Raw genomic sequence first — 17,063 nt, 5'->3', positions numbered from 1 at the left:
ACAACTCCACTTCTGCATGTGAGCCAGTTAAAACGCTGAAAGAGGATCTTTAAAGTCTACAAAGTCTTTTATTTTATCTTTTAAAGGAGTGTTTGAGCGCCTCGGAAATCCTGATGTTCAACTTTTTTCCAAACAATTCAACGCTAGCTCAAAGGCGTTATTTATGTCTAGTCTGTTGGCTAATTATAACTAATTTGTGACATCTGTGGAAACTGTACGTTTCGGACTTTATCAAGCATAATACAGCAGCAAAATGAAATGCGAAACCTTTTTTTTTGTAACTATAATCAGTACTCGAGTTGTAAAAAAAAAAATCAGTGGGGATGGTGGATTTTATCATATTGTGACAGATAATTTGTGCTGATTACAAATAATATAATATATTACAAATAATAGCAGTGACCAAAACACCTGCAGAAATACTGCAGGAATGACATAGCAGCAGTTAAATGCAGCCTTCTGTAAGCTTTAAATATCCACTGGGCTTACATCAAATACATCAAAACACAACAATAAAAAACACTTTTCTGAACTTATCAATATGACTCTGTCCTTCACAGGATAAGTAAAATGGATCACTGCAAAAACTCAAAATCTTAACAAGAATATTTGTCTTATTTCTAGTTAAAATGTCTCCTTTTAGTAAAAAAATCTTATTACACTTAAAACAAGACTCATCACTGGAAAAAACAACAATTTTCACCTGTTTCAAGTAGATTTTCACTTGAAATAAGTAGAAAAATCTGCCAGTGGAACAAGATTTTTTTGCTTGTAATGAGAAGATAAATCTTGTCCCACTGGCAGATTTTCCTACTTATTTCAAGTGAAAATTTACTTGAAACAGGTAAAAATTGTCAAATAAGTTATTTTTCTAGTGTTATTTTTCTGGTGATGACTCTAAATGTTGAAATAGCAGTAAAACCACATTCATTGATGAAATGACATAATGGATGGAAAGGGGGGGATGGCAGTTTTACAGGGGGGATGATTTGGACCGTTTTTATTTCAGGGAGGATGATTTGGACCGTTTTTATTTCAGGGGGGATGATTTGGACCGTTTTTATTTCAGGGGGGATGATTTGGACCGTTTTTATTTCAGGGGGGATGCCATCCCCCCTCAACTCCAGTACTGACTATAATTTCTTTTTCTTCTATACAACCTTTAACAGAGGCATGTAAAGGCCTGCTGATGTGACAGGGAACTATCTGGACCTCTACCTATTCCAGCAGCATCTTCCCCCACCGTCTCCATGACAACCCCTCCTCTAGTGTCACCTTTCGGTGGTCAGCCCCCAGCACAGCAGCAGCAGCAACAACAACAACAACAACAACAACAGCAACAACAACAGCAGCAGGCTCAGGCAGCTCGAGATGTCAACACGGCCTCACTGTGTCGCATCGGCCAGGAGACGGTCCAGGACATCGTCCTCAGGACCATGGAGATCTTCCAGCTCCTCAGGAACATGCAGGTCTCCCACGCATGCCTGTCAAATAATTTACATCATAACCCAGCTTTCAAACTGTGTCGATTGTTTGTGATTTCCATTGTGCAATACATTCAAAAGCAATTAGAACTGTAAAAAGACTAAAAAAGAATGCAAATATTTTTCCTAGAATACAGGACTGTCTCAGAAAATTAGAATATTGTGATTTTCTGTAATGCAATTACAAAAACAAAAATGTCATACATTCTGGATTCATTACAAATCAACTGAAATATTGCAAGCCTTTTATTATTTTAATATTGCTGATCATGGCTTACAGCTTAAGAAAACTCAAATGTCCTATCTCAAAAAATTTGAATATTCTTGGAATCTTAATCTTAAACTGTAAACCATAATCAGCAATATTAAAATAATAAAAGGCTTGCAATATTTCAGTTGATTTGTAATGAATCCAGAATGTAGGACATTTTTGTTTTTTTAATTGCATTACAGAAAATAAAGAACTTTATCACAATATTCTAATTTTCTGAGACCGTCCTGTATATTCTTAGTATAATATTAAACTAATCTTTTGAACAGAGTAGAGTTAATTAACAAAGAAACCTCTCATGAACAGAATAAAGTGGTACTAAACTAGACGGGGATCTAAGAACACTAGGGAAAAAAATTTGTTCTGAAACCTTTCATTTTGAGCTCCGTTCTGGCTCAAATAAAAGGCCAAAGCCAGTATGGTTGAGTTAAATGGTCTGGAGTTAAATGGTCATGAATTGATAAGTTTTGACCAATCATTGAGAGTCACAGCTCAAATTAGAATCCAATATGATTGGGGGAAAAAGTATCAGATTGTTCAAATCAGAAAAAAATAAAAGGTCATTTGGTTCTGACCAGGTCCCAACATTTGGCAAATACAACCTCACCTGTACAACAGCCCATTATATATTTCACTATGTCTTTATTTGTAATTAGGTGATTTTGTAATAGTTGTGACAGGATGATAGCGCTGTGGAGATGTGGCATTGGTTTCACTATACCAACTGAAGATACAGCACAGTCCAAATGTTAGTCTGTTTGCACAGTTAAAGCGACACTACGTAATTTTTCCACCTTAATCTAATATTTCATCATCATCATTGTGATGGTACATCAACTTCCAACAGGTTTAATGAACCTCTGTCATGGTCTGAGGGGTCTGTATCACCTTCACTGGCACTATGTAACTTTGAGGAGCATGGTAGGAACCCTGCCACACTAAAAAACTACAAATCGTTACGACTTTGACTGCTTTACGGCATACGTCACTTCCCCCTCCTTCCCGATTCGCAGTCGAGACGAAAATGGGCGGGGCGTGGAGCTCAGAGCTCAGCAGAAGCTGTTGCTGCGTTGTGGCTGCAGCAGCTCCACACAACAGACGTGGGGAAAAGATCCTAATGGTTTAACTTTTCAACGGTTTCCTGCTCGGAGGCAGAACCACGAAGGCCAAGTATCTGATAACAAAGTAAAAGAGTGAAAGAGTCGTCGGCTCGCTTTGGATCGCGGCTGTAACGACCAAACACCTTCCACACAGTAAAGCCTGAATTATGGTTCTGCGTTAAATCGACGCAGACCTACAGCGGAGGGTACGTGGTGACACGCAAGGTACGGTGCGTGTCGCCGCGTACCCTACGCCGTAGGCTCTGCGTCGATTTAACGCAGAACCATAAACAGCCTTAAACCACAAAAACTCACACAGACGGGCGTCGGGTTTTATTCCCCACTTCTCCAGCTAAACGCAGTTGCTGGCCAGCTCTCTGCGGTGCAATTAACCCCTATCTTCAGATAAAACTAGTTTGTTGAGGAAAAAATATTAACTCTTATTTGTAGCTGCAGAGGAAAAAAATAATCTCACGAGGAAAACAAAAATATTGTTCACGCCTCGGAGCCTCTTCAACATAATATAGCAGTCAAAAAAATGAAAAGAGAAGTAAGAGGGATACAAAACATGTACTGTATGTTGTACTATTATACAAATTTATTGAAACACATGGCTCTTCAGTAGGGATTAATTATTATTATAATTGATAATAATTAATAATCATTATTTTCTCCATATACCGCTCCCTGGCTTCCTTGTTTAAGGTATCCCGGTAAATTCCAGTTCCTTTCCAGCAGTTTAACATCTTTTTTTTTGCGTTCTGTCTGTTCACTTGGTGAAACAGAAAAGTGTCCCGTCTCCTCTCATCAAAACAAATGCAGCGACGGGACAGGAGTTTTCCGGCAGTACGCGCTGGTGCTCATGGGAAACGTAGTGTTCTTTCTGGTAAAGCACTACCGCTTTTGTCCAAAAGAAGCCGCCAAACTCAGAAAAGCTGAAAGTTACGTTGTGCTGCTTTAAAGGCTTTAAAATTAATCAGTCTCCCATTGTTGTTATACAAATGATATATAAAAACATGATGTTACAGTAAAAATATTAATGTAATCTGTCAAGTGTTTTTGCAGCTTTATGATAAATCAAATCGGGCAATATATTAACAAGAGTTTTTTTTTTCTTGCACAGTCGAATAGTTAATAAATTCTTTAAGACCGTTCGATGAACATCAATTTTTACTTCATCTTACATTTATTTTTTCCTGCAGATGAAGTCACTGTGAGATTATTGCGTCTATCTGGCTGTATCTTTGGGATAATCCCAGCCAAACAAACCCACCTCAGCAACAGAATGGATAAACAGCATCGTTGTTTCTTTACATTACAGGCTTCATGTCTCTTCTCATCCCACTCTCCTTCCCTCTCTTTCGTCTCCTCTGTTGCACTCTGCTGTGTCTGCCCTGCAGGCAACACTTGTTCATACTATGTAGGATGTTTATTATCAGACACGCCAGAGACTTGTGGATCCTCTTCATAAAAGAATGTCTTGTTACTCTTCAACACCATTGTGGTTAAAATTCAGCAATGTCTGTGTATAAGCTTTGAGGAAAAGTTCCAGCAGCATTTCTTTTATCATCTAATGTTGCTAAGGCTATATTTTGTGTTTTTAAATTGTGCTTTATGAAGCTGCATGATCACAAAGAAGATAAACACCAATTTTAAAATGTTTGTATTAGGGATGGGCGGTATGGACTAAAAAATGTATCACTATAATTTCTGGCATTTATCCCGATAACGATAAAAATTCAACTCCACCTTTTTAACTCTCAATCTATCACCACATTCAGTCTTTGGAGCCCCCAAAACACTGCTCTAAAAGAATACTTAATGCTACTAAACTACACCAATTAAATTGAATTAATAGAACCAATTAAATTAGTTACACCTGTACTGCGAAACTGTAATGACTCAAACGATAAGTTTGAAATGTAAGAACAGATTCAACATTTATTCAAACTGTATGGCTTAAACAGTGGGATAACTGTGCAAGCATCAAAAGTACCATCGTCCTTCAAGTTTTCTTAGCTTATAAAATCACAAACTAGAAAAAAATACAACCTGATAAATAAAAGTTCACTGAAAATAAAAATGCAATCAGTGATGACGTCTTCTAATATAAATAAAATGGGCAAATTAACCTGTGGTTGGAACATCTCACAAATTAGATACTATTGCAATTTCTTTTCTTAATAGTCAAACGTTATATCAAAATGTAACAACCATTTCCTTCTGTTTTTGCAGACTCTGGACATAATAGATGATGTTTGCTGCTCGTCTCTCTTTTTAAATCCAAACCAGTTCCAGATAACGGAGCTGGAGCCTCGTTTATCAACGAGCTCCTCGCTCTCAGATCCGCCTTCCGCCATGTTTGTTACACAAAAATGTCATCAACGGGAATTTATCGTTTTTAACCGCGAGATGACGAATTCTTACCGTGGGGAATTTTTTTGACGGTATGTCGTGAACAGTAAAATATTGCCCATTCCTAGTTTGTATTGTCCAGTGGATCTCACTTTTAAACAAAATTGATTTGCTCGAATCATGTGTCACTGTTCAGGTAACATAAGTAATAATGTTTTAAAACATTAGTTGATACTTTGTTTTGTCGACACTCCTTTACAGTTGCCTAATGGAGTCACGTACCACCCGAACACCCACCAGGACCGCCTGGGAAAACTCCAAGAGCACCTACGGATGCTTTCTGTTCTCTTCCGCAAGCTGCGCCTGGTCTATGATAAATGTAACGAGAACTGCGCTGGGCTGGAGCCTATAGCACCAGAGGTGAGACCTGCACCCACGTACACATCTATTGGAAATACCAAAGAATTAATTTTATGCTTCAGGGAACTCATCAGTTAAAGGTTTGATAAAATTCACATTTTGGTTACAAATTTGATATAAAAGATCACCTTCTGCTAAGCAAGTTTAATTAACACTGTCTGAGGGAAAAAAAAAAAAGAAATGGAAAAGACAATAAAGAAGTCACAACCTGTTTTTTTTTCTAAGCAAACAGGTTGAACCTACAAATGGAAAAACACTGCAACGATTAAAATGTTTTAACTGGTAACAGGATTTTAGCTCTGATACAGTGAGTCATTTCTTATTCTTAAATAACTATGTGGGTCAGCATCAAGCAAACAAAACACATTATAAAAACAAGCAGGGCTGATTTTGGTCTGATTTCTTACCTTCTGGACACTGATTGTTCTGAATCCGTTCTGAATCCGTTCTGCATGATCATATCGGATTCAAATCACACAGTTCTCAGATCACAGATGTTTAGCATGTTTGATATTTACGTTCAGAAGTCTTTACATGTGAGGAGAGTGACAATGACAAATGTACCCATTTATTCACTTATGGCGCTTTTGCACTAGTACCTATTTCTTTTTCTTTTTTTTTTTTTTTTTTTTTTTCTACCTTGTCTGCACACATATTAATGATTGATACCATGACGGTAGAAACCAAAGGTATATATATGTGCATTATTACTATATTTAATATATATACATATATATACGCATACATATTCGTACACATACATAAATATACACATACAAACCCAGTGGGACTATTTCTGACGTCACCACCCTCTGCGCCACTGATTGGTCGGGGGGCGGGGCCGTCAGACGTTTGAATCAGGAAGCGGGAGTCAGCGTGAGAGCGACTTGCGGCGATTTTATTATAAAGCGCAAAACGTCTGTTTGGTGATCAAACTCTGAGGTGCAGATGTTCATAAATCTGGTGGCTGACGAGAGAATTAAAAAAGGGATCTAGACGGGCTGTTTTACTCTCAGCCGCTCGCGGCTCCAGCTGATTTCTGATCAGCGCCGACATGAACAAAGCGGTTGCGCAATCGAGTACGTCACAGCAGCTTCACCTCAACCCCCCCACTTCTCACCTGGCTTTGGAAAAACAAACGGGGACAAAACGGGTGGAGCCACGACGAGCCGAGCCGAGCTGATGAGGTACTAGTGCAAAAGCGCCATTAGAATAGGTCTTTGTGCCTACCACCCCGGTCTGGATCCTCATCTGTAGTTCCTCTATGGACCTGCAGGGACTTGGGCCCAGACCCAATACTACCACTACCCCTACTTTTCAGCACTACCCCTAAATTTTGCGCGTTCCCGTGAGGGTAGTGGTGTCCCAATTCCTCTTTTCATCTACGGGGAGTGGGCATAACAAGGGCTAGTGTGTATGAATCTGGCTTCAGAGCGAGGGATTTCCGATGCTCACTAGCTGACCGAGGGCCAGAAAAATTTCCCAGAATGCTTTACGTCATCATTTGCGGACTGAATCAAAAAAAAAAAAAACATGGCGGACATTTCTTATTTTTTAGTGAATAAAATCAATATTTTGACGCCGTACCCTACGCTGTACCCTACGCCGTAGGCTCTGCGTCGATTTAACGCAGAACCATAAATCAGCTCCCGAGCCGGCAAGCTGTTTTGATCCCGAAATTTTCGGAGCAAATTTCTTAACAGGCGTAGCTACAACTGTTAGATTTCATCTATTAAACCAACATTTATTTTCCTAAATGATTTATTTCAGCCAGCGGTAATTCTCCACAGAGCTGCAGGTTTCTCCCCCGGGACGACGGCGCAGGTCGACCCGGCCGTGAGCTGCTGCTGTTACCATGGTAACAGCTGCTGCTGCTGCTCCGAGCCGGCGGCTCTTCTCATCCCGAAAACATCGGATCAAATTTCTTAACAGGCGTTATTTGGATAAACTGAGCCCAGGTTGGGGATCTTACCGGTTACTTTTACGCCTGAAAAAACATTAAAACTTAATAAAGTGGCATATTAACAGCGCTACAGCTGAAATTAAAACAGCTTTTAGCTCTGGGCTTCCTGATATGGTGTGACGTATGTGCAAACGTAACTACGCAGTCGCTTACGTACCCGAACGTAAACCACGCAGTGACGTAGCAAGCAAAATTTAGGGCCCTAAAATTTGTGGCTTGAATTTTAGGGGTAGTGGTAGAAAGTAGGGGGTGTATTGGGATTATCCCTTGATCTGCTAAGTTCCTTTACTGGCCACTAAGGTCTGGATCAGCTCTGCTTCATAAACCTTACAGCTATTATTAGATTTTAGAGGATGTGCTGTAACTACTGAAAAAAATGCAACCCCATTTTTAATACAACACAACTGATCCTTCCACATGCAAATGTCAGAACAGGCTTGATGTTCTTGCAAAGATTTTTTAAAATATCCTCTCAGTCTCATGTAGCCAGACTTCTCACTTTGTCTGCTAAATGAGGAAGTTGTTATTTTAAAGGAAGTAGGCCGTTGTTACTGCCACAGCCCCTTTGCTGAGACACATTCTTACTGGAGACACGAGTACACGAGAATACATCTTTACCCTGGGGGACTGTTATCACACCTACTCCCCTGAGGGCTGTCTTTTCCATGCTTGCAGCAGATTCATTGGTTCCTTCAGGTGAGTCTCTGGAGTCTCTTTATGGCTTTACTGCTGATTATAGCCGCCATCCACTTTCAGGAGCAGCATTTCAGCTCAGCACGGCTCCCTTCTTCTAGCCCTCACAGAAATGGCACATCGGTACATTCTCAACATGTGTGCCCGTATACATACACTGCCTGGCCAAGAAGAAGAAAATCACAACCTGGATTTAACTAAGCAGCTAGACAAAAACCTCCCACTTGAAAAGTACTGCAGTGATTGATATGTTTCATTTGGAAACAAGTAATCTAACGATGACCTATGCAGTCTCTTTGCTTAAACAATAATGTGTGAGGAAACATCCTGTAATTGTGGAAAAGATGTTACTGTACTGTTTCAGAAAGGTCAGATCAAGGTCAGATCAAACAAACATTACAGATTGCAGATCAAACAGGAGATTGCTGAGATGACTAAAACTGGGCCAAGAACTGTTCAGTGCATGATTGGTAATTAGACAAATAATCTAGGATGACAAATGCTTGGGGAAGTTTAATCAAATATAACTCAAGGTATTGTGACTGAACAGCTGTGTCGCCTTAGGAAAATCATTTATCAGTAAAGCCAAGATAAAAAGAAAAAGGAAAAAGAAAAAAAAGGCTTCAATTTGCTACAGAGCATAAAGACTGGACTGTGATGTAATGGAAAAAGGTCTCTTGGTCAGATTCAGTGCAGATTTGTTCTGCTCCAGAGTGATGGGGCATCAGAGTAAGAGGAGCAGTGCCTGAATTGATGCACCTGTCATGTCTAGTGCCTGCTGTTTCGTTGTGGATCTGTGCTTGCTTTAGTTGGCTGGGTCTATGTTCAGAAACAGTATGTGCCTAAAAATTAGGTCAGCTGATGGCCTTAATATACGTAATGACCAGGTTTCCCCATCAGTACATTTTTATTTTTTTTCCTCAGATGGAATAGGGCATATCACAAAATGACATGCAAACAATTACTAAGCTCATTTTGTGAAAGAGGGGTTCAGAGGGCAGGACAGACTCATTTGCACACATGGATTGACCCCAACAGAGACTTTAACAAAGAATTTAACAACATTGAGAATGGATGTTTGTTTATTTGTTTATTTAATAAGGATCCCCATTAGTCTTCACCATGTGAAGACTATTCTTCCTGGGATTCACACATAGACATACAAAAAATTACAATAATCACAACTCAAAAAGGGGGAAAAACATTCACTAGAATTCCTAAAATAATAAATTGAAACAAAAATAAAAGATTAGATAACCAACCAAAACCATCCACATCTGAAGTAACAATATTTGCTACTATCACCAGATCTGTTCCACTTTTGAGCAAAATAGTTTGCAGCGACTTTATAATTTATAATTTACTCATACTACTATACTATATATACTCATAGCCTACAGTAATTTAGAATATATTTACTATTTAATTTATAATATACTTACAATTTGCAAGATAATCACAATGTATACCTAGGACCGATCATAACTTCCTTCTGAACCACAGCTGCTTCAGTCTCCTTTTAAAACCTGACATCTTGTTTATTGCAACTAGACATGGGGGGAGATGGTTCCAGTGTGCGACTGCTCTATACATTACTGTTTTTTTCAATCCATTGGTTCTGGGCATAGGCAGAGAAAAGTGATTAGCTAGGGGCATTCTGGTATCATAGCTGTGTCTATTATTTGTTGGTAGAAGCTGCATAAACAAGAAGCCAGGTTTGCGTAATATACAGATATTTTTCAAAAACATAATAAGCTTGCTAGTCTATCCTCCACCATCATCCAAGACAGCTCAGCATGCATGCTCTCGTGTTGGACAAGATGCAGCACAGCCGTCCAACTCTCCCATCAACAATACAAGATCTTGGTGGGAAAAAAAATATCTTTGGATGTATTCATTTTTCACAGCATGGAAAATAAATAAGTAGTGTGACATTGCACAAGCTTTTTAAACAATGCCACTGCAAAAGCATTCAAGCTAAAGATGGTCCAACAATAATATTAGGATGTGTGAGACTTATTTTCATTCAGATTGGTCAAACTGTACACATACAGCGATATTTTAAAATTTTGGACACGGTACACATGCTTTTCATGATGCCTTATTTTTCCGTCAGTATCACAAAATATAGCTGTATATGTATAACTTTATACACATTTGCAGTGAAATATTTAGGAAAAAGTCGTAGCTCCACCTGTTGGCAACGGGAAATGTTATGTATTGTATTATATTTTGCCATGTTGTAGAGGCTTTAGATTCCCTGTGGAATCAGAGTTCCCCCAAACAGATCCATATGCTCACATTCGCTTCTAATCATAGTGCCACCTTGTGGTGAAAGGAAGTGTCTCAATTTAGATCCGGATGTCTTGTGCCTCGTAGAATGATCGGAGATGTGTCCAACATTGTAAGATAGTACTTAAGAAGTTGTTAATGCCTCAAAGAAATAACAGCAAGCTTACATTTAAAGGCGTGGCTTTGACGGCGTGGCGAATTGACAACAGGGAAATACCTGCTGATCCAATGTCCTTTGTTCTTTTGGCTGAATTTGCACATTCATTGGTGTGAAAATTAAATATTAAATGTGGCAATGCTAGTAGCACAACGATTTTTGATGTTTTGCCATGAAAATCTGGCTTGCATTCATTGTCGTAGAAACCTTCGATTTCCTGCTTATGATCAAAGTCCCAATCTGAACAGATCCATTTGCTCACATGTGCTCTCTCCCTTAGCGCCACCTGGTGGTGAAAGAAAGAAAGTAGCCTAATGTTTGGATGTGCCACGCCTCTCAGAATGATCAAGACTTATCAAACATTGATTGATTTGATTTTGATTGAAATTCTTTATTCAGTCACATCACTCTACAAACATTCAACACAAACATTATCGAAAAATAGTGACTGAAAAGGCACAGGCAGAAGCAAAGTGCTTATATTAATGCCTGTTCTACATACAAACAAACAAACAATAGCAAAATTAAACCAGAAAAACCAGAAAAGGAGGACCAATAAGGTTTACATATATAATAGTAAAGACATTTTTTAATATATATATATAAATATCAAAGAACAGCAGCAAACAAAAACTAATAAATATTAACATTTGTAGCTTTGAAAGATTGCTCTACAAATCTTTTTTTTGTAAACTGAAAATGAGCTGCACATTTGTAAATCTAGGTTAGCGTCATTCCATAGTTTAACTCCCACAACAGATATACATCTCCTTTTAGTCTCTTTTCTAGCTTTTTGTACAACAAATTTACAAACATCACGCAAATTATATTTTGACTCATGTATTGAGAAAAACCGTTGTACACAGACAGGGAGTAACTTTAATCTAACTTTATACATTATTTGCATTATTTTATAATAAACCAAATCATAAAATTTCATAACATGGGATTTTATAAACAATGGATTTGTAAGTTCATAATATCCCACCCTATTAATAATACGTATGGCTCGTTTTTGTAAGAGGACTATAGCATTTACTGTTGTCATTGCGAAAAATGACCTAAGAAGTTTATGATGCCTGACAGAAATATCCGCAATATAATAATATTATATCATAATATATATATAATATTTTTGGGTCTTGAACACACAAACATTGAGTTGTTCTGAGTGACTCCATTTGGGACTAGAGTTGGTCTTTCCACCTCTCCATGATTGGATCCATGACTACACCAGTCCCTTCCCAATTACTGAACTCTGACTCGGAACTGATCTTTTTCACAAGACTCCCCCCGGTAATAAAGGAGGATTTGGGGGCCGACCAAAACATCACATTTGTGTCGACTGCCACAGCGTAGAATCTACTCGTCGGCACTTCTGCCCCTAAAGCTACGACAGACTTTCTTTGACATTTTCCTTTCCTGTAAAAAGCATCGTTACACCATCCCTCTCCCTTCCTGCTGCCTTATTTAAATGTGTATTTGTTTCCCCTTGAGCCCCAGTCCAGTGCTGACCAGCCAGTAACTCAGTCCACCATGTTTGTCTGTGGCTGAGGGGTTTGAGGGCTTGTTGATTTTGGCCCCGGCCTGCATGCCATTCATCATCCTGCAGAATTCAGGTGCCGGCCTGACAGCCGCTCACTATTGGCTGCCTGAATCAGGAAGTGGAATCAATGACTTAAGCAGCGTGATCTCATCCCAGCATAATTAGCAACAGACCTGTTTAATGAACAGCTGGACTGGGAGCACACATCAGCACTTACCCCTCTTTTCTTTCCAGCTGTCGTTTGTTAGCTTTTTTTCTCCCATTTTCTCATACTTGGACAGAAAATTAGCATCTTTATGTCTTCCTGTAGGTGTTTCTTTATCCCTCTCAGTCTCTTAGATCATGTGGGCTTTCTCCAACTTCACTTCTTTTATTCTTCCAGTCTTGTCCTAAGCTACTGCCGCTCTTCTAATTTTCTGCATGCTTTTTCAAGACCATTTTCTTTTTCCTTGCTTCTTCACCTATATTTTTTCTTCTTCTCTCTTTGAGACAAAACGAACCCGAACAAACAGACTCAGGGACAGCTTCTTCCCCAAAGCTGTGAACTTTCTAAACCAGGGGTCGGCAACCCAAAATGTTTTTAGAGCCATATTGAACCAAAAACACAAAAAACAAATATGTCTGGAGCCGCAAAAAATGAAAAGTCTTGTATAAGCCTTAGAATGAAGGCAACACATGCTGCATGTTTCTATATTAGTTATAACTGGGGGAAGATTTTTTTTTTTTAATTATGCACTTCGAGAAAAAAAGTCCAAATGTCGAGAAAAAAGTCCAAATGTCGAGAAAAAAGTCGAAATGTCCAGAAAAGTCAAAATGTTGAGAAAAAAGTTGAAATGTCGAGGAAATAGTCAAAATTTTGTGAAAAAAGTCGAAATGTCGAGAAAAAAGTCAAAATTTCGAGAAAAAAGTCGAAATGACGAGAAAAAAGTTGAAATGTCGAGATTAAAACGGAAAGGAAAAAGAAAGAAAAAAGGGGAAAAAAAGAGATAAAAGGAAAAAAGAAGGAAAAAAAGGTCAAACATTTTTGAAAAAGCTCCAGGAGCCACTAGGGCGGCACTAAAGAGCCGCATGTGGCTCTGGAGCCGCGGGTTGCCGACCCTTGTTCTAAACCAATAAACTACCTCATACTGTGCAATATTCTCTATCCATTATTTGCAACACTTTCTATCCATTATGTGCAATATTCTTCCACTCATTCATGTGCATTATTATTCTCTCATTCACTCATTTGTATAGTGTATATATATTTATGTTTCCTGTTTCTCATTTTCTTGTTTACACAGTCTTTGTTTCCATAGTCTTTGCATGTGTGCACTTTTACGGAGCTGCTGCCTAATCTCATTGTACCAGTATAATGATAATAAAGGCTTTCTATTCTATTCTATTCTTAATTAGCCTACTCCTACCAGGCAGGAAGCCACTTACTTTTTGTTTCTGTAGAAAAGGCTGGGTGGTGACTCTCTTGGGCACATTTTTACACACACACACACACACACACACACACACCCCGAGTAGGTACAGTATACACACACATGTCCAATACACTCTCCATCCGTCTTTCTCAACCCTACTCAGCACATTTCATTTTCTTCTTCTGGCAGCCAGAATCTGCCCACCACCTTTAAAACCCAATAAGTTATTGGCTTTGCTCTCAAATTATTGAATAAAAAAACTTAGTTTTCCTTCTTAGTTTTTCTAGAATTAGAGGTTAGCTCATAGTTTGGTATAAATGTCCAGGACATGTACTGCCGTCTTTTCTTCTTCCAACTTTATAGTTTGATGTGGAACTTGCAAACTCACAGGAACATTAAAAGTTTCCCACATTTTAAAAATGTTTTCCTCCACTAACTGCCCGTCATGGCCTCATTGTTCTTTATTTGTTTTTCTTGTACTTGCTGTACCGTTCTATATTTTTCATAAAAATTGTTTGTAGTATTGTTTTGCCCTGACTGACTTCTGGTCATAGCTTTGTGGTCTTTTTTTTCCCTCACTTTGGGTTAGTTTAGTCAGCTTCATCTGCATTCATTTTAAATCATAGTGTAGTCCATCCAGCTCCAACCTCATCGCAAAAAGTGCTGTCTAAAATGATTTTCTAATAAACTTTGCATGATTTATGTCAGTATGTTCCCAAGTTGTTAGTGGAACACGGTGTGTTTTACTCATCTTACAACATTTTTTTGGGTTGTTTTTGTTTTGGAGACTTACCTAATCTCTTTTTGTGATCTTGTCTGGTATGACAGTCTTTGTTTTGGAAGGATTTTTTTTTTTTTTGGCAACAGTAAATTCTTTGTTTCAGACCCATGTATGCAAATCGAAAGCATATCATGTTTGTTATTCTTATCTTAAATAAGACATGTGACAGCTGCATTTACATTATTTTACAGTACAGTATTTCTATTTTGTTCTGTAGTCCTGAGCAGATTATGGGGCTAAACAGTTACATATTCATCAGCATTGGTTCTGGATATCTTTGTGTAAAAAACAGGGTTTTTTCAAGACATTGGTAGATAATTTGACGTGGGACTGCAGCAAACTGACTCCTGCTCGCTCCCTCAGTGGCCACTGGGGGGCAGTGTGGAGTAAAGCAGCAGCCCATCACTCCTGGCTCTCAGGAGCAGATTCTAGCACATCAGCCTCACGGTAGTGTCGAGGAGACAAGGGCAAGCACACAGAGCGTTTAAAAATGAATTAATCTCCTATTTGCTCTCCCTTTCCCTCAGTTTGCACTATCTCTCCATGAGAGATGAGTTAGACATTCTCTGTTTGAGAGATTACATGGAAAGGCCTTTTTCACTTCTTCATGGGAACAAAGTATAAGACAGCATGCTGGGAACTCATTAGTTAAGAGCACATGTAAGTTTTGTTTTCTAATGCGCATGTTGTATTTAATGGAGCGATGGGATCAGTGCGAAGCGTTGGTTGTCCTCTAACTTGAAGGCCAAGCAAGGCGAGTTTATTCGTATAACACATTTCCTACAAGACACTGAACCCTGCATTCCCTCCCAGTGAGTTCACTGGTGTATGTACGGAAGAGTATTAGGGCCAGGCAGGAGAAAAACAAAAATAATATTTTAGAGTAGGAAGATTTTTTTTCATTATGCACTTCAAGAAAAAAGTCGAAATGTTGAGAAAAAAGTTGAAATGTCGATATTAAAGGAGCTTGAGGCTCCTTTTAAGAAATGAGACTCTCTAGCGCCACCCTTCACCACGACAGCCGTTGGGGGTACTGCAGCCAACAGTGAAGCCGGCACGGGAGAACGGGGAGAACGTGCATGCAGCGTCATGTGACGTCACATCCACAGCCCAGCGCGGGGAAATTTGGGCCCGAATTGAAGCACATTTTGCAGCACACAGCCTGTTCAAGGCAAAGGAGAGATACACTAGAGGAATCATTCTTTTTGGTTTGGAACGCTTCATCTGACATTATTACTAGAAAACTTAAAACGTATACGAATTTTTTTCATAAATTCTGCCTCAATCCGGCCTCAAGCTCCTTTAATGTTGAAGTACAATTTCGAGAAAAAAGTCTAAATGTAGAGAAAAAAGTCGAAATGTCGAGAATATTGTTGAAGTACGATTTTGAGAAAAAGGTCGAAATTTCGTGAATAAAGTCGAAATGTTGAGAAAAAAAGTCGAAATGCTGAAAAAAAAGTCGAAATGTTGAAAAAAAAGACGAAATTTTGACTTTATTCACGAAATTTCAACTTTTTTCTCAAAAATGTATTTCAACAATCTCGACATTTCGACTTTTTTCTCGAAGTGCACAATAAAAAAAAAATCTTCCACTCTCAAATTTTTTTTCTCTTGCCTGGCCCTAATACTCTTCCGTATGTATGAGCGTAGATCCAAAGTGAACATTTTATTTATATAAAGTAAAAGACCATTTGCAATTTTCCCCATGTTATGTGTTGAGACTTTAGACTAAACATTAAGAGCTAAGATTACAAGGAAAATAGCACAATTCCAGACAACACAAAGTATGATGCTTAAGCGTAGATTTACTGTACTGTAACTCTGTATATCAGTGTTTGGTGGATACAGTATTTTCTTACAGTTGCTTTGTTTAAAACAAAGATATTTGTTTTCTGTCTCGTCTAGCAACTGATACCTTTCGTGGAGGATGACGGCTCCAAACACGAGGACCGTTCAAGTGGGCAGAGCCGCCCCGCCAGTGAGGAGAGGAGGGAAATCCTGGAAGTTAACAAGGTATTATGTTCTGCATCTCAGAAGCACAAGGCTGTTAGGGCTGCACATCGCATGCAGTTCTTAATGTTTAAAAATCGAATACACAGAAGGTTAGATGAAGAGTGAAAGGAATTACGGCTCATATCTGTGGTGCATACAGAACTGTAATATGTATAGGGGTTTATTGAGTGTAATTGTTATCTAAATTTACATTTGTATGTATGGCATTTCTGTACTGAACTGATGTCAAAGTGACTGTACCTAAGGAAATTGTCTTCAAGGAGAGATGTGGAGTGGGTCACTCCAGTGTAAAAGGTTCAAGCTGTACAACAAACATTCATTCATCTGCTCACTTATTGAATGAAGTGGTTTGTAAATGAATTAGATTATACATGACTTGGTACGTATTGGACTGAAATGAAATGTCATTTTCATTTAATTTGATTGCATTTCACTTTGTAAAGTCTTAATTCTTTTTGTGTAACATGCATTGAGATTACTTTTTTGTAAATTGGTATAATTCAAGTTAGGGCTGGGCGATTTTGGACAAAAATAAAATCCCGATTTTTTTTTTTTCTCTTAAAACCCGATTTTCGA

At 38.6% G+C, this 17,063-nt stretch overlaps 1 protein-coding gene across 2 annotated transcripts in view; it reads left to right on the top strand.

Annotated features, from left to right (window-relative positions):
- med30 (mediator complex subunit 30) overlaps positions 1-17,063 on the top strand; it is a 64,806-nt gene that overhangs the window by 343 nt on the left and 47,400 nt on the right. For both annotated transcript variants that reach the window (XM_061742110.1, XM_061742108.1), the window contains exons 2-4: positions 1,170-1,469; positions 5,472-5,630; positions 16,380-16,487. In XM_061742110.1, coding sequence (XP_061598094.1) covers positions 1,251-1,469; positions 5,472-5,630; positions 16,380-16,487 — 486 coding nt within the window. In that variant the 5' untranslated portion in view covers positions 1,170-1,250. The remainder of the gene's footprint in view (positions 1-1,169; positions 1,470-5,471; positions 5,631-16,379; positions 16,488-17,063) is intronic.

This window comes from Cololabis saira, chromosome 15 (genome assembly GCF_033807715.1).
Source record: "Cololabis saira isolate AMF1-May2022 chromosome 15, fColSai1.1, whole genome shotgun sequence".
NCBI lineage: Eukaryota > Metazoa > Chordata > Actinopteri > Beloniformes > Belonidae > Cololabis > Cololabis saira.
This window is presented reverse-complemented; position numbering and strand designations above follow the sequence as displayed.